The 27,940-nt window shown below is 36.2% G+C and overlaps 1 protein-coding gene across 3 annotated transcripts in view; it reads left to right on the top strand.

Annotated features, from left to right (window-relative positions):
* LOC132263332 (neural-cadherin) overlaps window positions 1–27,940 on the top strand; it is a 159,128-nt gene that overhangs the window by 91,209 nt on the left and 39,979 nt on the right. For all 3 annotated transcript variants that reach the window (XM_059763041.1, XM_059763042.1, XM_059763044.1), the window contains one exon: window positions 27,293–27,436. In XM_059763041.1, the coding sequence (XP_059619024.1) occupies window positions 27,293–27,436 (144 nt within the window). The remainder of the gene's footprint in view (window positions 1–27,292; window positions 27,437–27,940) is intronic.

The following is a 27,940-nucleotide window of genomic DNA, read 5'->3' as shown; positions in this document are numbered from 1 at the left end:
ATCGAAATCAGCACGGAACAAACACACAGCATAATCAAACGTGACGAGAATTGATTTGCAAATTTTATACTGCCACTGAAACTATTCACGCCAAAGCACACCAGCTTTTTTCCCATGTTGACATGGGTGGGTAATCCACCCTCGCATCTTTTGCAATCATGCCTCGGAATTGCGCGAGTGTGCGAATTGTTTGTATTTGTGGCTGCTTCTCTGAGTAGTAAAATTGAAATATCGCTGGCCGAAACGGCGTACTGAAAGATAAACCAGATAGCAGACTGATGGCGGAATATTTCACGGAAGGGTACATTCAAATATCAGCAAAAGCGTCAAAAGCTCATTTGAGAATCTCATAATTTCGGAAATTGAGGAAATGTAATGAAACTATATTGAAAATGTTTGATACGTAAAATTTCACCAAATTGTGACTTCAGTGATTCCACAAAAAAATTTTGTTCGGTTTGTTTCTGGATGATATGCGAAATAATATTTCCAATATTTCCTTATTAACGTTATTATGTATATTTACAATTTATTTCACTGTTCTCATATAATTTGATTTGAAAATTTCTAAATATATATGAAAACTCATAAAAAAGCAATCAGTCAGGAAATATGTACCAGTTTTGCCAATTTACCGCAGAAAATTGTGGATGGTATTTACCGGAAATTCTACATATTTATTCACATTTAAACCACTTCATAAACCTTGATAGATCTTTTATTGTTATTATTGAGTGAGAGAAGTTATTATTGAATGATTTATATTAGATGAAAAATTGTAGAGTTTAGTATAAATAATTTAACACGAAAGCTCATCATCAATTCGTATTCAATATTATTAAATGGAAGTTAATGATTCATAATGTTTCTTGCCTACTTCAGGATGAACCATTTTCTCAAAATTGACTTGGAAAAATGAATATTCAGGTGATTGCGCAATAAACTCATTTCGGTAGATACTTAAAAGTTGTTGTAAGAAGAGAATTAAGGTAAAATGCAGAATTTCTTAATTTTACCTAAAAGCTCAGTTAAGCTTTTACATAAGTAGAAATTTTCATTTTCTGGTTTTTTGTTTGTCAAGACATGCACAAAAGCTTCAGGGTATTTTCTTGACAAGTACATGCGAAAGTTTTGGAACGAGTAAAGGCGAAAAGCTCTTCTCATGAAAGTCAGAATGAAGTCAAGAATTTTCAATCAATTTGACAAGATGTGTGTGTGTGTGTGAGGCTTTTTGTGTATCAATATTGGTTGTGAATTAGATTTTCAGTTCAGTGGATTTGTAATTGGGCCTTCTATCCGTTGAATTTTGCCAGGCGAGCTTCTCCGAAGCTTTATGGCGTTAAATTTTTATGCGATGCGAGGGTTTGGGTGTTCTGGAGGAAAACAAGTAAAAGTACGCCATTTGTTCGCACATTTTCAAATTCCACAGACTTTAGTATGAGCTTCAGTGCAAAGGAACCCACGTCAAATGATTTTCTCTCCTTCAGCGTGTGTATACTTATCATCTTTGGGAGGGAAAAAAATTCTTCAACAGCTGAAAGGGATGGTAAATTGCTTTGCCCTCTTCTGCCGACTTCCTTAGTCGAGAAACCTCCTCGCAGTCTTCGTGGCAAATTGAGCTTGCTCACCAGAATCTTCTCTCCATACACACAAATTAGGCATTCCAATCCCCTTTTCTCTCGAGTCCCAAAAATATGATTGATTGGAGGGCATGCTGGAAAATATTGATAATTCTGTGGGCGGGAGAAAAATCTCACTTGGGAAATGAATTAGAAAATTTACCACTGAATATACAGGAATATCCCACAGATGGTGTGAGAATGTGATAAAAATTTCCATAATTCAGTCAATCTTCTCCATTTGCTCCCCCTTTTTTATCTCATCCAACATGAAAAGAAATGTGAGACTATTTTCTGCTCATTTTTCGCGGGAAATCCACGGAAAAAATCACTTTTTATCTTGATTTTGACGTATGCTTATATTACTCATGCCGTCTTGAAAGCATGAAAATCAGGTGAAAATCCCGGAAAATATAATTCTGCGAGGAATTTTTTCATACCTGGTTGACTTCTTAAAATCAGTTGGTGAATTTCTCTCTCTGTCAGAAGAAATTTTGAAGATTGCTAGACTACCAAAATAACAACCCAAAATCTGAGGGATATTCTTGTAATGAATTTTCCTGGTGTAACGTACGAAAGTGCTATTTATTCGCCATATATGTGGCATCTTCAATTTGCATATCAAAGTTATCAAATCATTTCGCTCTTTTAATGTATTCCATTCTTATCACAGCTCACACGTTCTTCATCATGTGTGTATGTGGATGTTTTTCCTTAGGTTTTCCCAAGGCGAAATTTTCATGGTGACGTGAAGCGGAATGAGAATTGAAAAATAGACGTGAGATTGCGTCAATGAGCAAGAAATTATCACAGCGATGTGTAACATATGAGATTAAAGTGTGGAAAATGTGCGTGATATCGAGCTGGTGATGATTACCATCAAGAGAACATGAAACTGAATTTACTCATATACATTAGATATAGGGGTAATATTCAAATTAGGCGTATAAGGCAAAGTGACTTCTGAATTTTATTGTCATGCTTGTTGCAGTACCCAAACACAAACTCATCAAATGTGTAGTAAATGTGACTTTGTTTTGGCAGAGACATGCTTTTTGTGAAGTTCTCATGGTAAAAGCTCACCTCTTCAAATAGCTTTGCAAGGGTGAATTTAGGTGAAAAATCACCACAAAAATGATGGTAAATCTCTTCACCAGCACACGAAATAGGGAAAATAAAAGTGTTGGTTTCCGCAAATTCACACCTGTTTTTTCACTTCCCCACAAAATTACCTCCACACACGTGAAAGTTTGAGTTGCTGTGGGTGGTATCGTATGGGAATTTCTCGTGTTAATTGACTCTCAATGGAGCAGTGAATTCAAGCTCATAATTCCACTCTATCGCCCTTCTCTTCTGCGTGCAATGCTCAACTAGACCAATAACATACCGTGAGATTACCATGGAATATTGCTCTGCTTTTGCGGGGAGATCATTATAAGTTGTGTATGTGTGTGTATTACTGAGGAGGAGAAAGAGAGACAGGTAGTTATTGAATGAAGTAAGTGTTCGAACGAACGAGGATGTGTTCTTCCTGCATTTTCAGACATTCAATATATTGGAGATATCGCTCCAATTACACTAAACAGGTTATCGTGTATCCATTGAGTGCAGATTTCACTCGAATTCTCACGAAGGTATTCTGGTCCTGGAGGAATACATACACCCAAACATGTTGGTTGGAACATGGCATAATCTTATTGAGGAATTTTCTGTTTGACTTGCTCAGTAAATGAGGTATTTATGGTAATTGGTTCGATAGCGCTGCTCCATCTCTCATTTTGAGCTCCCCTCTTTCCTCTTGGCAAACATTTTCTTTTATCAAATGGGGCTTTCAGATTTCTGCTCTTCATTGTTCCTCCATTTCTGCACTTAATTCCTCTTTGTCGCCTCTTTCCACCCCCCACCAAGTCTGCTCTTGTTTCTTTTCCAGAGTGAAATTTCCTTACATTCTCAACTTAATGTAATTACATACTTTCACTGTTTATATTTACAACAATTTGTGAGTGTGAATCCTTGGCAGAAAGAATCTCTCTTACTTTGCGTGAAAGTTTAAAGTGTACAGGAGTAATAGAGTTATGAAAACGCCTGGTATTCGTTAAAACTAACTCGTGAAATATATCCAAAGCACCAAAGTTTTCACACGCGAAACTGGAGAAGGGAAGTCTGGCGAAAAAGTTAGAAGAGTGAGTGTTGAAAAACGCGCAACTCAGAATGCTTTAATGTTTTATTGCATTCGTGGATGAGACTGTACTTCATTTCTCATTTTTAGCGATATGTCTTTTTTTTGCCTAAAACAGGCAAAGCTCGAGGGGTTACCAAGTATCAAATGTAAAGATATCGTATTGCAATGCCACGTAGAGTTCATTGCTGGACAACCTGATATCTTTTTGGGGAACCTTTAGCATTTTTCCAAGCTCCTAAGAAGGCGAGAGATTTCTACTACATATATTCGTATATATTCAAGCAAGATGCTGCCTGCACAGTGAGTCTCATATATGAAGTGAAAAATTTGCGGAATAAGGAAGGATAATAGGACAGTTGAGTGAAGTAATTTTACATCCTTTACTATTTATTTATCTCACTTTTGCCCCACTTTTTTACCCAACTTGTTTTCACATCTCAAGAAGCTCCAACATTTTTCGACTTGAGAGTAATGTGAGAAGCATTTGTGGGGCAAAAAGTCAAGATGGAAAAATCTTGGGTGAAAAAGCTCCGGCAAAATGTCTCATAAACAAACGAAGAGGGGAAAATTCATGAGCTTAATTTGATATATAGTGTTGTACGGAAAATCTACGCGATTTCTTGAAAATATATTTCTTCATGCAAAACTCTCATGATTATTTTTATGTAGAGCATTTTTTGTGGCGCGCAGCAGCTTTTGAAGCCGCCACACATGAATAGAGGCTCGGTTACCACTGTATGTTGCAATATTTTGGATTATGAAGAAACGTGGTGAACATTTGTTACACTCTATCTCATGACACTGGGGTGAATTGGGGTCTAGAAGAGCACCAAAAGCCTCTCCTTCTCGTTGCCGTGATGGATGGAGAAATTAGGCGAGAATACAGAAAAAAAATTCAGCATGACCAAAAGATCCTTCCTACACAAAAGTTACAAGTGAATAAATTTTCAAAGATAATTATGTCACGTTCTCATGTGCAGCGTAAACATTTTAAATTATAATCGCAATGGCATGATCTCTCCTAATCCAAATTGGTAAACTTTTTTCTCGTGTTGGCTGCTTGAAAGCTCAATGAAACATGTACTCTCCAATTTTATGCTTGAATTGATCTTGAGGGAAATTTATGGGATTGCCCCGAGAGTGAAAACTTTGCCATTTCTTTTTACATAAAATTCCTCCTAAAATTTAAATTACACCTTCAAGTGTGGATGAAGCCTAATTTATACAGTTCGTATTCTGGAAGTATTTAGCAATTGCCACCATTGCAAAGTAACTCATGAGAAGCACAGAAAATCCAGGTTGAGAAATACATAATTTTGCTCGAAAAGCAATCTTATTCAATGGAGGGAAGTATTTCACCCCTTTCTTGGCTTTTTCATCGCGCGTGTTGCGATTATTTCGGTATTTTGTTGACTCTGTGAGAAAACAATTATTTATTGAGCACACTTCCGGTTAAAAATGAGTGAATTTGATCAACACTTTATCAAATTTGTCTTTCTAAAGTGAATGAATAAAATATTTGGCACTTGTAAATAAATTCCTCGAACAGGAGGAGTGTTCAAATATTTAAGACAAATCCTTTTTCTTCCCTTGTTTTTGAGAACATAATTAATTTAACTTTTAACTCTGCAATGTATTCTCTTGAGATTAAATTTCTCGGTCTGTTTTAATGAAAGTTGTACTGATTGCTTGGCACAATTTGTTTTTTTTTTTTGGTCGGTTGACGCTTATTCACTTTGTAAATAGTATTGCAAGAGAAGTTAGAGTGAAATCAGTGCATCTTTGCAGTAAATTTCACAAGAATACTTTACAAGTGAGTTTAAGGAGCGTTCCTAGCATTTACAGAAGTTGCAAACATTGAAATTTGTCCCCATGTTTCCATAATGATGTGCAAAGACGGTGCTTTGACTCAGGCAAGAAGGAGAGTGGGTGAAAAGTGTCCTCTTCTGATAAGTTCTATGCAAAGTCCTCGAGATACCAAGCATGGAGTTTCGGCTCCAAACTACCAATGTTGGAGCAATTGTCAGGCCGGAAAGTGAGTGAAACACAAGAGAAGGCCTCTCTCTTGTTGAATTTATGCAGCTTAAATTGTGAATTGTCCCATGAAACATTCTCAACTTTATCACCCCGCTTCAACCGTTGAAATTCCATGAGAGTTCATGCTGGCTGAAAGATGATTCATATGAATATCAAGAATGGCACTTATATTCCACTTTGCTGCAAGAATATTCCATACATATATATGCATGTATGTGAGGATATTCTCTATTTTCTTCTCACCTTTGCTTCTTCATGAGTTCTAGGTACATGATGTATTTTTCTATGAAAGTTTATACGATTCTTGTGCATCCTCACACCCACTTTGCTACTTGTTCGATTGCTCTTGTCTTGGAGATTGAAATTCAATTTTATTCCCATCTCCTCTATATTGCCTCATTTCCATTTCCCAAAGAGAATTTCCGATGGAAAAGCCCGTATAGCATGATGTTGGAAAGGGATTTAATGTGGCTTTCTGGGAAAATTTTCTAAATACACATTAAGCAAATAGAGGATAAATCTGTGACTTTGCCAAAGTAAATTCACTTGACTATTAATATATTGCATTCAAAGAGTATCCCTTCGTCTTCCTATTTGCTCAACACCACGGGACATCGTGGAAAGTTTTCCCAAAAATTTCCATAATGTGAACGAGTGAAAATCCCGTGATATAAAATGCAAAACACAAGTTGGAATAATTCTGTCAAGTTTCACAGTCGTAAATTCATATGAAAATAAGTCTCCTCCACGTGGGAGTGTTAAAAAGGTTAGGACCACTTGAGGGTTGAGCTTTGGGGATGTCTAACAAATATAAATCATACGTTACATTTGAGATAATAGGGATTTTCAGTTGGGAGGACTTTCCACCTGTCAAATTGCGGCCAACTTCCCGTGAAAATGGGTTGTTCTACACAAATAGACACATTGTTTTCATGTGTGCAAACTTTGAAATGGACTTTTTTTCCACACTGATGCGGTCTGCCTTTGTTCGCAAATTACCCCGAAAGCTCTGCGACAAAGTGTGAGCTTCAATGTGTAATGTTGTTCAATCAAGGTGCGCTAATGAGAGAGTTCGTGGTTGGATACATTGCTAATTTTTTTTTGTATCGAAGAGGTTTTCTGTAAGAAGAACTCTTTTAAACTAACCTTACACATTTCAGAGAATAAGGTTTAGTTAAAAATGTATATGTTTGGTCAAAAGCTCCAACCGTTGCAGGAAATGTAGGAAACTTTACAAAGTTAGAGTGCAATTTAGTATCAGGTTAATTAACTTCCTGTTGGATATTGATTTTATGGACGCAAAATACGTCTAGGTTTCCCTATATTTTTAAGGGTTTTTTTATGCGACATTTTCCACAAATTTCGTGATACAATTTCAGATAATTGAGTTAATTTGTTATATGTTCGAAGTTCAGAGGAATAGCAGATGAAAGAGACAGGAATGAATTGCAAATTTTTAGACATTCGGCACAAAGACCTTTGAAATATACATAAAGCAAAACAACGCACTTCATCTTCTCTCTCTCCCTCAGTTGCATTCAGGATAAAACAAATTGCATTGTAAATTAAAATGATGTGTACTGTGTGCAGAAATAGAAAATAGCGGTGTCATTGATATATATCACAATGATGGTGAAATAGAGAAACGGTGGCGGATGTCATAAAAGGAACAGAGAAAAAAGGGACATGACAATAACATGGTGACACGAATAGAGAGACTTAAATAGGAAATATATAGGAGACAAAGTGAGTTATTCACATAACATTTCTCCGGATGGGACAACAATATCAACAGGAGCTTCTGATGAATGCTGAGTGTCTCTTGCGATTAATAATTGGTAAGTTGGATGTCTCATCAATCAAGTGCAAATGATGAAAGGAGAATTTCTTTTTCATTGATTTTGACAGTGATATTTCCGCATTTAAATTTATTGAATGACTTTCTCAGTGAATTTTCTGAGACTCTGGAAAGAAGAACTGACTTTAAACTCTTTTACACTTCACTTGAGATTGCAGAAGAACTTTAAATCATTTGTTTTACTCATTGTATGTGTGAAACTATATATATATGCACTGAATCTTCGTTGCAAATTCAAAACATCGTCATCTGAAGAGGAAAATAATTCTCGGAAGATCCTCAGTGAAAAAAGTTGTTTTTGACGGAATAATACGCAAAGTTTTCTTTAAAGAATTAGACCGGAACAGAAAGACACAAACAATAGAGAAACTTTTAGAAAGACGGACATAGAAATTGAATATCGTATAACCACTAGATGAATGTTATTGTGAAAATCCAGTTTTAAGAATGTAATGAAAAGTTTCTTAACGACATTATCTTAGACCCTCAGGCTGCAACCTAATTTGGCCAAATTGCACTCAAGTCGGTCGTTACAATTGTAATTGCATATTTTGTGGGATAACCGAAGTAATTTCAATGTGTATAAATTGTACAAAGTGGTAGCTTAAAAATCATTATCCATGTAGCGATTGTAAAAGGAAAAAGATAGTAAAAGAAAGTTAAGGCCTCCGGAAAATGCTACAATGCACTTTTGTGTAATGTCGCCAGGATAAAGTGTGTGTGCGCGAGTGAATAATACGAGATGGGATATTACGATATATAAAAACAGAATGCCCTTAATGTCATTTTAATGCTACTCCACTCTTGGCATAGGCGAGAGAAAGAGCAAAAGATAATTCAGGACAGAAGAACTTCTTTTCTAGGTGGCTTTCCTCCCACCAAACTTCGTCCGCCTCTCAGTAGTTATGATCCTTCGTGTGTCTTTTACCTCCCAGGAAGTCTTGGTGTCCTCACATTCCCTCCCCCACCTCATGGCCGTCACTTGAACATTACACGAGTGTCCTGTGGAAATGCCATAATATGAATAAATGTATATCATTGGCGAGAGCGGCCGTATTATGAGGCATAATCCCGCTTTAACTTCTAATCCTTCTGTGCAGAGGGTGAATATTAATTCTTTCGCTCACTTCTTTTTAACACCCCGCCACGTTTAAATGATTTTGTTAATTCCACTGGGAGCAAAAGCATGGTAAAAAGGGACAGATAAATCCCCTCAACACACCACGAAGTTTTGCCTGAAAATTCAATTGTGAACATATAATCAGCGATGTCGTCTTTTTTCCACAATTCCACTTCTTCATGAATTAACAATTAATTTATGCTCTCTTCTTCGTTGCTCAGAAAAGTTATTTCACCTGTGCGACTTCCAACACCTGCTCATCCAACTATGCATTCAATTTTTCTACCATTTAAGATGGCATTTACGCAAAAAGTATTGTATGAAATTGGAGTTCTTAGAAAATTTCATCATTAGATATAGTTTCGTCCGTTTTGTCTATATATTCTCTCTGATTTTGGTATCTGTAAAAATAGTTGAAAATTGTTGAATTTGTTATAAATTTCTCACATAGTTTGGATGAATTGCAGAAAGTTTCAAGCCCCCAAATTCCACTTCCTGACACTGTTTCCATTTCATGCCAACCATTATTTTCAGTAATAGCAATATTTAAATATTTACAAGTGTGTTTAGTTGCTATAAATTTATATCAGTACTGCGCTGTACTATCCCAAAACACTCTCTTATTGTGTCCTGTGTGAAAAGTTTCTCCCGTATGAGCTTTTTCAGCGCTCAATTGTGGTCTTTTCACACCCAAAACTCTCTGCATTCTTCTTGGTATTATTAAATTTCGGCGACGGCAAAATTTATGCAATTTCATCCCAGATCATGCAGATGGGGAGAGACAGATTGGTGTAATTGTTTGATGAGACCAATTTGGTGGTATTTTTTTCTGCCCACCAGTTAAAATGCTTCATTTCAGCGCAATATTTAATATTTTTACTCAGATGATGACTTTTGGCGAAAAATTCATCTGCCCCCAAACCGCGTGATAAAGTAAGAAATTGTATAGACAGTAATAGAAAAGATGAGAGAAAGGGAGAGAGAGAGAGAAAAAAATGGATTTGGGTATGCCAATAGCTTTTATAATGCGGCAGATGGTTTTCCCACCAAAGAGACCATTTCCCTCTCTCACAGGATCATTTTTATACATCTGTGCCAAATATCCTATTTTTAAGTATCACTTCCTCTCACTCTGGTGGAATTTGTGGAAGAGGAATTGTGAGAATATTCCGTATGGTAACTTGTTATACAGAATAATGTAGTTCTTTATGGGTTTTTCATGCTAAAACTGAGCTTTTCCCTCCCTTTCTGTCTCATTTCAGGTAAGCGGCAAATCCTGCCAAAGGCAGTTGCCAATTTCCCGGTAGAGTGAGTGTCCCCAAGAAGTTTCCTCATGTCTGGTGAGTGATTATCATTAAAATTGCCATCCCACTTGTTGGTATCGTACCACAAACGTTAGAAGGATTTCGGTAAAAGGTGTCTCAAATGAGTTGATTTGAGGGGAAATTCACATCGAAATGTGGGTGTCTCGGGAAGTGGGAAAGTCAAGCAGAGACACGGGAGCTTTTCCTGGGAAAACTTCCCCAATTTCCCAAGCTTTCCACAACCGCGTGTGCCCGCTGTTGGTCAAAAGCACAACAAGGATGCTTCTTTGCAGACTTTTACAGCGAATTCGCAAGCTATCCTGTTTAAAGGATTATTGTTAAAGCGTTTCGTGTCTTTTACATGAAAGGAAGAGGGTGATAATTTATTGTTGAAATTTTCTAACTTCAAAGTTTAACGATAGCATTCACAGCAGAATGTATTCATTCTGAATGAAAACTGGAATTTCTATAACTACAAAGTTTGAAAGGGACTTAAGAAAAGAGAAACTGTTGCAAGAATGTAAATATTTGCATTCATTTAGACATACAAATTAAGTGATTTGTTATACTGAAAAATTATAATTGTGAAATGAATAATATGGAAGTTTTGTTTTCATTATATTTCTTCAAAGTTTTCATATTTTCCTGTGCATTACATATGTACCTACACATTCGTTGTATGTAAGTAGAGATCTTCATATTTGCACTTTGCAAACTTCCGAGAAAAATACCGAGTCAAACTTCAAAGTTTTGATTGTAGCTCTTGGTATATGTATGTCTGTACATCCCTTAAGAATACCATGAGATTCGATGTTATTACAAGTTTCAGTGGATCGCCCCTAAAAAGTAAAAATTTCAAACATCACAAACAGACAAAGGGATTGGTAGAGTTCTGAAAAGGGTGAGAACTGTGTCTGTTGTTGAGGAAATAAATTAAGTGTTCATCTCTTCATGCAACTTTCGTGAATTTCCTCTCTTGTCTTGAAAAGTCCTTTTCATCCTCAAGTAGCTTTTGAACTGAGAGGAAAATAGTTGCTGAAATTTTACCATGCAACAAATATTATTGGGTGATTTTCCCTATTCAATGGAGAAGTTCTTGTCAACAAAACTATAAAATGACTGTGTCAAGTCAATTTTGCGATGTGAATGCTCCCAAATGTGACATGATAAATGATTTTCAGGTTCACCGCGAAATTTTCTGTCTCCTTATTGTCCTGATTAACTTCTCCCACACTTTCAATTTTATTCACCATCAAAGAATGTGTGGTAAAATGTATATAGCTTGGGTATAGGAGAAAATGTGCTAAATCACTTTGTAAACGCCCTCCGAACGGAGGAAGGGAGTCTTTCAATAGACGCCTTCCTGAACTCACGAGAGTATAAACTTCCACCCCATCGAAATAAGTAGCACAAAATGTGGGAATTTTTATGGCGACGGAAAATCCCTCATCATTTCACAATTGCTAATTTACCACCACCCCAAAAGCTCCCGACAAATTGGATTTGAGGCTAATCGTGGAATTATTCACATTTTTTGGAAATATTTTCCACAGAGTAATAAATGAAAGGCATGAGGAATTTAAGAGGATGTTCTATGGAATATTGAGTAAATCATGGGTGAAATAATGGAAATGAGAAGAGATGGGGCGGAATTATTCTATTACATATGATTGTGAATAGAGATTTACGAGGACTCTTGACACAAATACTCTTTATAAAGCATTATGCAAAAAACACCCCCAATTTTTATACATATATTGATTAAAAAATGATTTTATGAGAAATACGCGACACACGATCGAGATTGATGAAAACTTTTCTTTTCTAATATCAAGCGAGACTTCAAGGATGTGATACTGCAGGAGAAAATATGAGGAATCTCCCATAAGGATAATATTTGGCATTTTATGATTTGAGAGCCAACAGGCAAACATGGGTAGAAGTGAAGGAGATAAGTTACTAACAAAATAAGCCTGAGAGTGTTGAAATACTTTATGCAAACATGATAAGGATGGGAATTGAGTCAGCATCACTACACGACTGAACAATGAAAACTTTCAAATTGAAAGTGAATTTGATTAACAAGATTGATACGCAAATCCAATCAAGTGTACTTTATAGCCAAGAAACTCGCACGGTATGCGTTGTTTTTGGGTTTTCTCAGCCCTCAGGGAAGCATCCACCAGACCACTTGCAATACAATGAATGAGAAATAGAGGGAATTATTTCACCTACACAGAATAGTGCGGTATTTGGAAGTATTTAGGGTGAAATGTTTGACGAAAGCCAATTTAATGTGAGTATATTTTAGAGGTTATGACTGAAGTAATGCCTGTAATGTATATGGCAATAAAAATCACATTGATAACGCAGAAATGCAATAAAATAGCCACGCTTATATGCGGAGAGATGACGAGCTTATTCTATATCCATAAGAGCAAATAACTTTCAATAAACAAGGAAAATATCTTATGGTATTTCTTTGTTTTCTCGAAGAAGATAGATTTTCATTCTCTTTTCATACAGGAATTTCTTTATTAATTTAGCAAATATATACGTATATTAATTTATAAAGCGATAATCTTGACTGAGGAAAAATGTACATTTAAGATAGCAAATTTCCATACCGTCTTGATAAAACAGTTTTTCCTCGCAAACCACAAAGCTCTTAGAAACACTTCAGCATAAGAAAAGCTCTCACACATACGTATAGTATATGTAGGGAGCAACTTTTTGTTAAAAGTTGCTATTTCACATTCACAGCCTCAAAAAAGAGCTCTGTGACTCTCGCTGTTCAGAAAATGAAGTAAAAACAATGAACGGATACTAAACAATACACAAATGAGGCAAAATCTTCCATTGAAAATTTAAATGCGTCATTATTTTGAGCTTTAGCAAGCTCGCTCACACCGAAATTTTGTCATTGATTTCTACCCAATTCTGTCTGATGTTGCTGTACTTTTATCACCTCGCAAAAAAGGGGCTACAACCAATTGTTATTTAGGGATTGAATGGATAAGAGTGTGTCGAATAGACAATATACATAATCCATAGCTTTTTCTGTGGCAAAGTATTGCGAATATTTGTGAAAAGGGAAAACATCAACTAATGTATAAAAGGGAAGAGTGAAAATCATTCATATTGGGTGAATATAGAGATAACTTTCAGATATCCACTATGTTTTATGCAATAAAATTGTTAAAAAGCGAAGCACACAACTGCAAATATACGATATTTAGTTATATACAAAATATGATGTATTTTCAATATTAAAATTGTTCCAGACCAGCCATAGAGCTTTTTTCTGATATTCGCTCTATTTTTGAATTTTTCAACAAAGCAAAATAGTGAAGCTATATTCACTTTTCGTTGTTTTTGTGGTTCATTCACATGAATAGAGAAAAGAGAGGAACCGAATGCACTGATTTATTGACAATTTTCCTCACTCCTATAAGACTATGTACCACAATTTATGTTCGCAGTGAGCTTTACTTAAAAAATCATGGCAAGTGTGTGTTAGAAGGATTGCCGAATCTACATATATGTATACACCAAGTAGATTAAGGATTTCTTGTTATATGTCTTATTAATGGACTTTTGTACTAATAAGTAATTGAATTTTCTTGTGTCGTGACAAGATACTGGTAGTTTTGATGGCAAATTCACTTAAAAGAGCTCACATTCGAATAGAATTACAGTGTTTGGTGCTTCTTCCAGCAAGCGGACACCATTCCTGAGGAATACGGAGAAATGCAAATATATGCGGGAATTGTATATTAATTTCATACATTTCGCAACATATTCTATGGATCGCTTGCTGGCGAGAAGCTGCAACATAGTTCTCGGGCACATTGAGGCTGTATTGAATTAATTTAATTGTAATTTTGCATTTTCATACTCACAGAAAATGTTCATGCTCTGGCAAGTTTAAAATTTAATTTTAAATAGCCACATCTCAATGTCATTTTCTTCAGCATTGAAAGTGAAGCATGCGATGGAATTATACACCCTCGAATGTAAATAGGAGCGAGAAACTGCGAAACATTTAACATTCAAAGTGTTTTTTTTTCCTTTTAAAACGTTAGTGCATTAAAACTGTCTGCACCGGATTTTTGCTTAGAAGTTTGGGTGCATTATAGGTCCATATTTCTAAATAGAATGTTCGCATTTGTGAACGCATAGTAAATATTGTTGTGAGTTTAGTAATTTTAGGATGAAAAATATTAAATTTGTAGAGAATGTGTTAACATTAATAATGGTGTGGAATTTATGAACCTGCTAAACGTAAAACCCTCCACAATATGCACATGAAAGCTTATAAAATTTTCCTTTATCCAATCTGTAATTGGTCATATTTCTCATGGGAATTTTCCAAATTTCTCATAATCACTACACTACACAATTAAATGAACAGTCAGATTTTCCAGCTCACTTATGCCGACGAGCATAATGACTGCAGGAAAGTTCAAAAGAGGAACTCTTCAAACATTCTCACAGTGTGCTCATTGTTAATTTTGCTAATTAAAACTTCTACCAATAAGATCCGTATTGACCTTTGTTTTATATATAATTCCATCGGAAATTTGCATAATTAGCACATTTATTCTGGCTTAAACTCTTGTTGTTCAGAGGTTAGTAGAATTTCTCATTCATTCAATATCGGAGCATATATATTTGATTGTAGTTTTAATCGGGGGTTGGAAATTGCACCAATTATTATACTCGAAAATCAATTAAATTCGATACTTACGCATCATCCCATGAAATTCACGGTTTAACTCCATATAGCGGACATTACACCACAATACATCCATACAATTCAGCTTTCACTGCAAAACTCTCTTCGTTTTATTTGTCTTTTAATCCCTTTCGCTTAATTTTGCTTTATTCACATTCATATCAATTATTATCAATTACATATAATTTGATTTATACGCAAAATCAATAATAGAAGGATAAAATGTGGGTTTTGCGATTTGACAAATTTATTTTATGTGCATTTGGGTAATAGTGTTAGACAAAAATATTCACCTCCGAAAGATTGAATAAACATTCTAAAGCTTAAGTCCCTCACTCTTTATGCGGTGGAATTTAGTAAATTGATCTTTGGCCAACAATGCGAATGATGGACATTATTGTGAATATTATTGTTTCTGTTTGATATATAAATTATAACATTGCATTATGCTCTCTATCCCAACTAAATTGCGGAATTGATTACATAAATACAATAAATAAGCTTCCAGAATATATCAATCTGCTCTCTGTGACACTTAAATCCAGCAGTAAAGCTCCATTAATAACACAGATAGCAAAGAGGGTCAATATTCACATTAATTTCTGGCTAAATGATAAGCTTTGTGCAAAAGCTCAATATTCTCCGAATCATAGACTGTCATTCAATTGCCAAGAAATGAAGCAATCATTTAATTACGGTCCTAATCATATGAGATATCTGAAAAGAGTAAATACAATTTTATTTTCCTTTAATTCTTTTCACAAAATACTTGTTTGCATGTATCGCGTCACATGTCATACGCTAAATCATTTTTAAATCCATTGGCAGCTAAAAATGAATATTTCATGGTGAAACGCATAATCAATCACAGCGCTATCTTTCACTCAATTATATTGCAGTCATAGCGCATAAAACACAGAGTGGAGTGTTTTATGGATTACAAAGGCTATTTGTTTCGGTCACATTTAGCAAAAGCTGCCGCTTCGGTAACATTCCTATCTTTGACGCACTTGCAACGGATTGGTGTGTTTAAATGTTGGCTGGAGAAGCACTGAAGCCCCTCCTGGAATTTCCAATGTGCTGCTCTCTAACGCATGCGCAAAGAGGGGCTTTCCACCCCCAACAGCGTGATTTCCAGCGATGAACTAGGGTGGTGGGTGGCCTGGTGGAAATTCTCCGTGAAGATGACGCCGCGGAAGCTCAGTTGATCTCACAGTTCCACAGTGAAGAGATGAAAGTTCGCATTAGCTAGCGAAATTGCTTGAAGGGAATTTTCCGCGATACTTCTGGATTTTTCCACAAGATACACACGTCCCGCGTGGGTAAGGCGGAGGAAGTGATTTGTGCTCCGATGAATTCTCTGGTGGATTAGATGGGAGGTCCTTGGGCACAGTGAGCGTGGAAGAAAGATGTGCAGACCAGTGTATAAAAACGCAAATAAGGTGGATGCTGTTACACAGCTACTTAAGTAGATTATTATGTGTTTGCCAAGTTGCGAGTGTGGGAAAAATTGAATTAATTTTCCTAGTGTAAATCAAGTGTAAGAAGCACAGAGAGTGGGCTATTTCGGTGTGGGTAGAAGGAAATTGAAAGAAATTGTTACAACAATTTTCTTCACATTATCTTCATCTTTCTATCCGCGGGCTGGAATATTCAAAGTGAATGGAGGATTAAGAATTGTGTGCTATGATGGTGTATTGCTACAAAAGTGAATATAAATTACTGAAGCACTAAACACGGTGAAAGAGAAGAGTGGGAGAGCGAGAGTGAGCAGAGAATAGGAAAATCTATGAATCGACAATTTATTTTGAAAGATGCTTGCAGGAGTGTTTTGCTGAAAAATGAGCATCAATAAATTAAAATAAGAAAATAGATGGAAAACAACAACTCTGTGAAGCAAAATACTCTAAGAAATTTCTCACATGGTTTACCCGAAGAAATTTCCATCAACCATGGATAGGAGATTTTCTCGAGCTTGAGAGATCGCCTTTTTCGCTCGATTGACTGTGTGTTTTTTTCCCTTATACTGTGAAATCATCCTCTGCGGAAAAGTTTAATTTTCCATCACAAAAGGGATGAAATATTCAAGCATGAATTCTCACCGATTGTGTGGCAGAAACTGCAGTGAACCAATTGCAGTTTTGTGGTGACTACTCTTGGAAATCCTCAGAGTTATGGTGGATCCATTGAAGATATTTTGGGTGTTAACCAATAGTACATACTTAGGTAAGGAGGACAAACCGGATAAAATTACACTCACACCGCATTAAAACCATAATAGCAAACAGAAAACCCTTTTCAACTGCATATTCAAAGATAGTCATGATTTTAACCTGCATTGAGCATTTAAATATTTGTTCGGAAAAACCTTCCATTTGACCCCAGGAAAATGGATGATATTCAAACGACAGCACATTTTCCATGCGACTGAGCAACGCATATTTCTCATACAATTAATTAGCTAAATTGATTTCTGGCACTTTTGTGCGCAAACACAAACAAATTAATTTGTGCTAGGGGAACACAGGGTGGGGAAATTTAATTAAAAATCACCATCAGAAAGTATCGGTGATCCCCTAAAGTGCCATTTCCTCGTTGATGCTTGTTTTCGCAGAGAGAAAGCTTTCTCTGCTTTCGCTGTTTATGTGAACTTCCATAGTAATAAATTTGATGCGTTATTATTGAAAGCAATCTGACAATTAAATGAATTTTTCACACATCAAAAATTGAACAGAAATTTCAATCAGTATGTCAAATTATTTCTAAAACTTATCCATCTGGATATATTTTGTGTTATTATGAAAATGGAACTGTAGCAAGAGTTCAACATTATCTTTGCAAACAGGATTCGTTATAAACAAAAAAGTTGTTTATAAGTTTGATTGAAAAAGATGTATACATTAACAACACTGCAGGATATTTTGTTATTTTAGTTGTCTTAAGGAATTTTGACAAGTTTTAATGAATCCCTTTGATCAAAAGCCGCCATGAGTTTCAGAAAAGTCTGTCCTCCTTTGTAGTGTTTTAGCTCAAAATTGCTTTATCGTACTGGAGCTTTCAAAGGCGAACAGAAATGCACGAAACTTTACTTAGAAATAGTTTGAATTACATATTTTATCAATGTGGAGATGTTTATTAAAAAATATTTGTCTTGAAAATGTCTTCGCATGAACTGAGGAAGTAATGTGTGATGTTGTCTATGGTGATGTGAAATATGTAAAATTTACATGATTGATGCTCTCTCCATGTCAGAAGGCTATTGGAATGTCTGTTCATGACGAATGATGGAGGATGATATTAAATTTGGTAATTACTTACTTCGTCTTTATCCCATTTTTCCTCGACATATTGTAAAGGGAGAAAATGGGGGAAGGCGAGATAATTTTGACGATGCCATCTTGAGCTGATTTACATGTATGATCACGCGTGAGAAATGATTTGCTATTCAGCACCTTGTCTTGACACCGTCGATGTGAGATAAACAGTTTAGGTTGAATTTAGTATTTCTGGAATGGTGAGTGTAAGAGTGACAAACGATGAAATACCATAAGTTTGTCAGGAAGTTAAAGACTTGTGAGAAAGCTTGGCACATTTTCTTTATCATATGTCTCCCTTGGGGTTGTTTTCCACCACCCCAAGCCAAAAACTAAAGGGTAATTAAATTTAACACGCTGTTAACTACAGATCATCCAGTCATTCTTCAACAGCAACCACCCGGCAGGGCGACATTTGGGGAACATTACAGACACTTGGGGCGTGTCGGAGCTTTAATTTTGTGAAGCACCTCTTCAGTACAATTGGTGGTAGTGAATGGGAAAACACACTTGGTTAATTATACTTTAACACTTTATAGTGTTTATCTGAGGCATTTCTCACACCCTCAACCATAATCTTGAGTGCACGAGATGCACATCGACACACATGAAGTCTTGGAATGACTGGTGAATTCTCTTGGATGTGCTGATGGGGAAAGAGAAGTCATTTCCGTTCCATCAGCAAACCCAAGAAAATTTGAGCAATTCAAGGGATGTTTTGAGATGAGAGAGCTTGGAAGTCTTTGGAGTTTCTAAGCATGAAAACTTTAGTCATTCCATGTATGTAGTTGAGGGTGAGCTTTCCCCTCTTTACGGGTGAAAATATAACGAATTAATTCACCCAATTCACCAAGAATTTTCCATTGTTAAGAGAATCAGTCGATGGTCTCCCTCTCAGTCCGTCTTTTTGTGGGAAAATTCCAGAGACATGCTCTTTCCCTTTTCCAAGTTATAGAAGGGAACAAAGCAGAAAAGCTCCATGAAATTAGCAATGATTTCCATGGAGCGTGAAAATTCTCCTATTAGATTTAACAATATAGTGATTGAGAGACAAAGAATGTTGAGTTGGGTTGGGCTAGGCTTTAACGCACAAATTACCATTCAACAGTCTGGCGCACATTTCACATACATATATACTCATTAAGACCAACCCTCAATGTGTGTTTATACAAAAAGAAGCATAATTTTTGCCTCACACTTTTCAATAGTAATTTGGATTAAATCTCTTCTCGTCCTAAATATGAGATTCAAAGCCGGAGCAAAATGATCGTGGCCGAGGGTTGAAGAGTATTTACGGGAAACAAATCAATTATCCCTGAAATTCTCTCCAATTACTACCAGATGATACCTCTGAAGAGCCCCCTTTATATCCACATTTTGCTCTTCTTCAAGCTCTTCCTCGATAATCTTGTCCAATGGAAACTGGGGGATAGGGCGTGAAAATATATATATGCATCACTCAATTGAAGGTATAGAAAGGGAAGTTTCCTCTCTTGAATATGGTGTTATACACGATTTTCCCCGTGGCATAATACTGAAAGCTCCTCACTTACATATTGGAAAATCACATCGAGTCATTGTGTGTTAAAATTACATCACGTTTTCCGTATATTCGCTTGAACTAATTCCAATTCAAATAAGCACCACAGTTGTGTTTGACTAAATTAAAGTTTCATTTCAGTAACGTGAAGGATAATTTGCGCAGTACATATGAATTAGCGATGCCTTTTATGTACATGCATAAAGCTGAGGTGTTCAATACCATGAGATATTATGCATAATGTGTAAAGAGGTTTCAATGAGTCATCGTGTCGAGTATGTACATATGCACATATTTGTCAAATTAAGAAAACATCAAGAGGCACACATTCGGTAATTTACTGCAGACTTGTGAGCAAGTCCATCTTGCTGTGAATATCAAAGAGGAAAAATCAGAGATGGGAGTTAAAAAAGGTCAAACTGTGGCCGCAAAAGTTGCCTCCGCACTTGCGACCCAAATAAACAGGATATTCTCATGTGATTACCCAATGAGAAATTTTATGTCAATTATAAAGTCCGCAGTTTACACAACCCCCCGACAGTGGTATTGGAAAGTTATATTAGCATTTGGGTGGGTGAAAAATATTTCATGGATTTTGAGGGTGTGACAAATAAATTCCGGACATATTTTATGAACTACCAACCAGAGCAAAAACACCCTCAAGGAGATCCAGTCATAAATGCTAACACCCCGAGAGCACAGACCATTTCGCCATACAGTATTTTGTGAAAAATATTTTTATTTTCCCTCTTATGAGTGGGGATATTTGATCAATTCATCCCTTGTGTATTACGACTCACAGATGGTTCTCATGTTACCTCCCTTTAGCACCACCGTTTTCACTGAGAGACGCATCAGTCAGACAAGTTCTAAATAAATTGTACTTGTATCTCACGATGTACGATGCTTCTGTACACACAATTCGCAAAATTTTCTTCTTCTGGCACACAAGAACAGGAGATGATCAAACTAAAGACAATATACTCAACTGGGAATTGCGAGAAAAATTTGTCAACATCTTGTAGTAATATTTCAGAAAATAGTTCGATGTGACTTCAGAAAAACGTAATTTAGAAAACAAGAAATTTTCTTTTTTTTTTCTTCAGAATGTTTTGTGTAATTTATATAGATATTAAAAATTATGAAAGTTATGGGCTTTATCGTAATAAATGTGTCACGTAGCTCAGCTAATGTAGCTTTTCTCGGTCGTTTCAGAGTAATAAAGTGCCTGCGATGGGTAGGGATACAAAGAGTTTAAAAGAGATATTTCTTGGGAATTGCGACACACTGTTTTGAAAATTTAAAGTTTTTTAGATAAAGAAAGTGCCGTTTTTATTGCAAATAATGGCCGCAAAGTTCTGTCATTTTTTTCAGTGGGATTTGTCTCCAGGGATACTGACATATCAAGGGCTAATAAGTCTGAAGTGTGGATATTATATTCAGAGAAAAATGTGTACTTCACAGCAATAACATAGAGTAGTTCTTAATTTTTAAAATAATGATATGATACATAAATCCGTTTTTTATTTGTCACTTTTCAATTTATTATCATTTACTTGCAGATAATGTAGTTAAAAACCTTCTGATAAGAGCTTTACTCCATGGGTGAGCGAAGTGGATTTCCCCCAGGTTGACTATCACGAGGGGTTAAAAGGTGAAAAGGTGCACAAGTTTAAAATTTACATTACAGTATCTCACTTCGCTGTGGCGGTGGCGGAATGCTGTAGAAGTCTAGTAGAGCGAACTAGGTGGGGATAAATTGATGTTTATCTGATTCCATTATACTGCGCTTTTTTGAAGGGGATGTGCTTCTACTGAACCGAAAAAGCCCACTCCCACCATATAATGCGAAATTTATATCTGTGGGAAATAAATATACAACAAATATTGCGAGAGAATGTAAAAATTGGAGCACCATGTGAAGAGCAAAGGTAAAAAGCAAACATCACGAATGAGCTTTTCCCTCACAATTCACATTACATACAATATTAAATCCCATCATAGTATTTTTCCCGGGCGTGTTAGCTCACAATAAATGCTGAAATATTAACGATAATCGGTGGAAAAGTGCTCTAGGGATGCGTCATAGTGTATGCATGTGTTGTATGTGGAAGCTGTTTCACATTGGGTGAATAGATAGCAATTGAGGCAGCTTTAAAGCTTAGCGCCAAGTAAAGGCATTTTTCCAGCTATTCGCTATCAACAATGGGAATCTCTCGCTTGTCTCTGAAAAATGATATTTCACAAGTTCTCCCTTGATACCCCCCGCTCCTTTTATTGTAGAAAAAGTGTATCTGATTGCTGGGAAGAAGGAGGCGAAGCTACCAGAAGTTCAGATATTTAAATTGTATGAGCAAACTTTTGCTGAAATGCAGCCAAAATTCTATATGCGTTCATACGCGAAAACTCATATTTACCCCCTGCTCAGATCACTGAAGAAAGAGAAAAAAAAGACTTTGTTGTGGTTGAGTTATTGCTCATAAGAGCATGATTTCGAAAACTGCCAATAGCATCTGTAATATTTTCAGTACAAACTAGACTTTTCACTATTCTCTCATATCCATTAAGAAATACCACAAACTTTTAATAAATGGTAATTCAGAAACTCACACCAAATTTTATGTGTATCTTTCGAGTCTTTTAATGAAAGTAAGATACTTTCAAAAGAGACATTAAATATACCTCGGAAGTGGGTGTAATTGCAATATGAATTCAAAAGTTATGTAAAATGCTCCACAAATGACAAAGTTTGTTTGTTGTCTGCTTTGCAGTTGTATACAAAAAGATAAATACGCACTTTGTAGTATATTTGCCAATGCATAGCTTGATTTGATGTTGAAAAATTACGAGAACTGTTGCAATTTACCAAGAACACAACTTTGTAAACAATTCTACGAATCTCTTCTAAGCAGACAAAATTGAAATTTATCCTTCAATCTAAGAAGCAACAATTCCGATACAACAATCTATATAAGCCTTATCAAGATGTCCCTCGCACAACATCGCTCCCACTTAAAGCTTCTTGTTAAATTTGGATTTTGAGTAAGAGCTTTCATATTATCTTCCAACAGCGTTATATAGAACCGACCTCATTTGTTCGATTGCATCTCGTTAATTGATATATTCTGGGGAATCATATTTCAATGCAATCGATAACATTCAGTGGACGTAATGTGGGTGAGACTGAATGCGCTTTTGCCAAATGGACCACCAATTTAATGGGCTATTTGGTCCGAAATTTCACGGTTTGTTAGTTCAAATGTTTTTTCTTTCAATCATCCCATTAAGCTTCCGACAGAGCGATACGATTGCGCTACTGAGAGGAAGAAAAGGCGACGGGAAAACCTTTTTATAGGCTTTCCTTCTTTCATTCTTCATTCTCCCTCTTCATGTATTGATTTAGATACTGATATTCGTCTTCGACTATCGCCTCTTTGTCCGATGGAAATTTTCTGGAATGGCGAATGAGCCCTACTTCATGTGCGGTTCAAATAGCCCCGAAGAGATGAAGGGGAACTTTGAAAGTTGCTTGGGTTTGTAGTTTTCCTTTCTTATCCCTGAGACACATTCCACTCTCACTTTTACCATCCATTATAAACATGAGTGAGTTGGTGTATACTTTTGTTACCTTCTCCATAGAATTCTCCAGTGAGGCCGTTTCCAGTGTCATTGTTGCCGCCGAAGGAGAATGATAAAATAAAATGAGAGGCTATCGAGTGGGAAGTGCGAAGAAGAAGAAGAGAAATGTGGTCAAAGAGGAAATTTGACATATGAATAGTTGCAAGATGTGCTATCAATTCTGTGTCCTTCTTTTTCCCCTTTGTATGCCACACGAGCGCACATCAAGCAGTAACCCTTCTACAAATTAAGCAATAAATTACAACTTCACGATCATCTTTGGGCTCACAAAGTTAACATCTTGTCGAAATGGGGGGCGAAGGTTTTTGGGGGGCAAATTCTAAATAATTCCATTTAATTTAAGTTTTCTCGTGTCAGAGTTTTGTGATTACAATCGAGATCACGTTTTATTCAAATGAATCATTTATTTAGGGATTCACCGAGAAGCTCTTACAAGATATTTGGGGCACACTGGCAGGCCTCGTGGAATAATCAACAATTTGAGGAATTTCCACCCAAAACATCCACGTGGGGGATTGACGAATTAGGGCAAAAAAGACGAAGCAGAGAAGCAAAAAAGCTCGAGATCGTCGCACATTTGGATGGTAATGATGTGAAGAGGAGGGCGCAATTTCTTCCTAAAAGAGTTCAGTGGAAGAATGGTTTTAATGCTGCCAAAGTGGAATCAATATATTTTCAAATAATCTGCAATTCATTGAAATTCAATGCACGCCCATTTTTTCCTCCGTTATAAAATCTTTCTTTCGCAGATGCGTTAAGTAAAGTTTCTTAGAGAGGGAGGGGAAACTTAGGTATTTTAAAGGTTTTGCAGCAATTGAATGCGAAGTTAGGACTTTACATTGTTTATTAAAATATTTTGTACAATAACCAAATTATGATTAAGAGTAATTTGTCTAATTTCACGAGAATCAAAAATATCGAGAATGAAGTTTGTTATGAATTTCCAGAGAACAAATCATTTTATCCAACAGAAATGGTACTCATGTGCGACACAAAGCAGCAATTTGAACCCTTTCCAATGTGAATTGAGACACTTTTCCGTATGTCATCCACCCACTTAAACCACCCAGCAATTGTCCAATTTTCACCCAAACAGGCAGGAGTGAAAAGTTTCGTGTTTGCCGGAGGTGAAAAAGGTGAAATGGGGACAAACTGAAAGTGGAGCAGAACAATTTTTCATGTTTTAGCAGAGATTATTGGCAAATGTGGGGAATTTCAGCTACCGAAAGCCAATTCAGAACTCATGCATTTCCTGTTTGTTGAGCTTTTTGTGCAGGAATTTCAATTGCCATTCTACCCATCAAGCGTAAATGTTTTAAGGGGGTTTGGAAAAACTATCGAGTGTTGAAGATTTATCGTAATAAAATTCACGTGATTTCGGCTGAGTGCAAAACAGGAGAGAATAATAAATAACATGAGGAGTGGGTGAAATATATATAAAAATGGAAACTTGCCGAGGAAGTGGAACCTCAAAAAGTGAGCCCCAGCAAGTGAAACCATAGCCTCATTTCAGGAATTTGCAGGAAAAAATGCTGAATAGAATGAAAACAATTCACGTTATTTTTTCCCCTACAGGAATATGACAGCAATTTATGAAAACAGGCAGCTAAAATGGAAATACCATAAACAGCCACAGTGAGAATAATTAAACACTCAGTGATTATTAAAATGTATGAATGGGCACAATTTTTGCCTCCACAAAGTATGAATAATTGTGGGTGGCAGTGGGCCAGTTACCCACAGAAATCTACTCTGTGTGTGTGCTGGGATGTGAGAAATTTTTTAAAATGAACACTGCGGATACAATAAAAAATAATAATTTGGCGAAATTTGAGAGTGAGGATAGGAGAACGGAACTTTTTGCTTAATTTATCCATATAGCATAGTTTTGAATGGCTCTGTCGACAAATAAAAGTTCCATTAGATTTAATGAATCCGCAATTTATTTGCTATAACCGACAATTAAAACTGTATTTTCACAGTTGATTAACGGCTACGCAGCATTTTAAAATCGTTTCTTTGGTATAATTAGCAAAATATTCATTATTTCAAACACTTTTTTGGTACATATTAATCCCATTGAAAAAAATACGAGTCAGGCTGGGGCGTCGATGAATAAAATAAGGTGAGTGCAGTCGTGAATTGGCGTGCCTGTGAATAAAAGACGTGCACATCAGGTAACCTCTCTTCCCTTCGCACTGACAGTGCAGAAGCGGAAAATTATGCAAATTGGAGAATTGAGGAATGTTTTGAGCAGTCATACACAAAAGTGGAATAGTTGGTAAATTGGGTACGGCAGGCCTATTCATAAATATAGAGTTTGGCTAGTGTAATTATGATTTCAATGGTAGCAAATTCATCAACATTCTCACATACACACATTCACCAGCAATTTCTCTGTTTTCAACCAATAAAATGTTGACGACGAGGGCTGATGGTTCCTGCATGAAAGTGGGTTTTGTGTATGAAGGCATCTCCGTGTCTCATCAATTCATCATGATGATTTAATGAAGTATAATTATTAGACAGGGCCTTTTCTCTCACCACACATGCACTTCTCTCTTTGCATGGCAGTGTCAAGAGGGATGAAATTTGAGAGATGGGCCTCTCATAAAGTGGTATTTTGGTTTTAGGGCTACACATCATGATGTATGGGAATGTTTTGCCACTGGAATTTCCATATCAAAAAGACGATGATGGGTATCATGAAGAACGTCAAGTGTATTTCTCATATTTGATTCCATCTGCTGCCACAGCCGAACTGGCTTCAGAGCCAGAAGAGGAGTTGAAATTAATTGAGACGTACTTAAATTCAGAGTCGGTCGTCATCACTCAATTTCACATATAGCGTCTATATAGCGATGATGAGAAAAAGGTGTGGGAAGAGGAGCACAAATTTTCGCATGAGTGGTATTCATTGACATGATTTAATTGAAAGACTTTTATCATCCGTCCTCAAGTAGATTAACTCGGATTTTGGCACTCAATTTGAAGATTCTCTTGCCAACACAACATCATTTCACTCATATAATAGACAGTGAAGATGGTGGAATTTTCCACGAAATTTTCTGCGATGATTTACCTGACAAGAATTGGTGATTCATTTCCCAATCCAAGGTGAAAATAATGGAAAATTTGGAAGTCATTACAAGTTTTCTGAAGAAGACACTTCTTTCGCATATCTTTTGTGTGTTTTATACCACAAAAACACCCCAGAACAGAATTGCACTTGCAGGAAAAACATCAGCAATGCTCAATGAAATTTTCATTAAATTCAATTGCTGGCGCTGCAGTTACTCTTAATTGGAATTGAAATGAACATGGAAGTTTAAAAATGTAATTTGATTTTGTTCCATGTTTTTTTCCACATTCCTCGCTTCTTGTTTTCCACACACACAGCATCTCATGACGATCTTCTAATTAACCCAGAAACAGGACATTTTCCCCCAAGAACTTGCTCGTACTTTTGGCGGAAGTTCACAATCTTACTTTTACTGTTTCGTGTACATCATGCTAAACTTGTGCGTTGCTGAGCAAACATGTGCCCAGCTTTGCTTTTGCCAAAAGGAGGTGATAAGGATTGGGTTGATGAGGAAATTTGCGTGGAAACAAGTTTTGCAAGTCAACATATGACTTTGGTATATGTAGATGTGAAATCATCTTTAGACAAAAGAATTTTATCAGATTTCTTACGTGAATTCCTTTTGACACTGCCAGGAAAATGTTGTGTCTGACGCAGATTGAAAAACATATTACCTTTTTTGAGAGCTTTCTCTTCACATCTTAAAATGCTCAATGAGAAAGCGAGCTTTGCCAGCACAGTGAAAAAGTAATATTCATGGTGAAATGAGGAAACTCCCACACAGATTTATATCAATGCTCTCTTATTGAATGAATTCAACTGACTAATGAAGTTTTCCGTCTTTTGTTCGATTTTGCAGTGACAAAGTTTATTCGGATTGGAATTGCTGATAAGAACGACAACCCACCATACTTCGATAAAGCCCTCTACGAGGCTGAAGTGGATGAAAATGAAGACATTCAGCACACCGTTCTTACTGTCACCGCCAAAGATCACGATGAATGTAAGTTATACAATTTTGTTGCATTTCTAGTGCAGTTTTCCATCAAGTACAGAACTTGAGAGATTCTTTTCATGATTGATGAGTCCATAAACAAACAATGAAAGAGGGTTTAAAAATTAGTAACCACCTTTTCAGACCTCTTATGACCATCATCGAACAGTCATGGAATATTTTGGTCTTTTGTGCAGATTAACATATTGTTATTCCTTTATCAAAGCCTTTCGAAATAGTAATTTACATCTCCCTTGTCTGTAAAAATTATTTTCAACGTAACTTCGTTCGAATGGCTTAATTAAGCGAGAGAGACAATATAAGTAGTTGAAACAAAAGTTTAATTTTTTCTATCAGCACTTTCAAAGCAGACATTTTTATTCTAAGCATGCATGAGCGTCCATTGAAAGAACTGTTTTAATCTTTTTTCACAATTGAAAGTAAACTAAAAGGTGTGATGTGTAAATGCAATTAAAAGGTAATTTTTCAGGAATAAAAAGAGAACGCAGATTG

Source organism: Phlebotomus argentipes, unplaced genomic scaffold (genome assembly GCF_947086385.1).
Source record: "Phlebotomus argentipes unplaced genomic scaffold, Phlebotomus argentipes genome assembly contig_15, whole genome shotgun sequence".
NCBI classification, from domain to species: domain Eukaryota; kingdom Metazoa; phylum Arthropoda; class Insecta; order Diptera; family Psychodidae; genus Phlebotomus; species Phlebotomus argentipes.
This window is presented reverse-complemented; position numbering and strand designations above follow the sequence as displayed.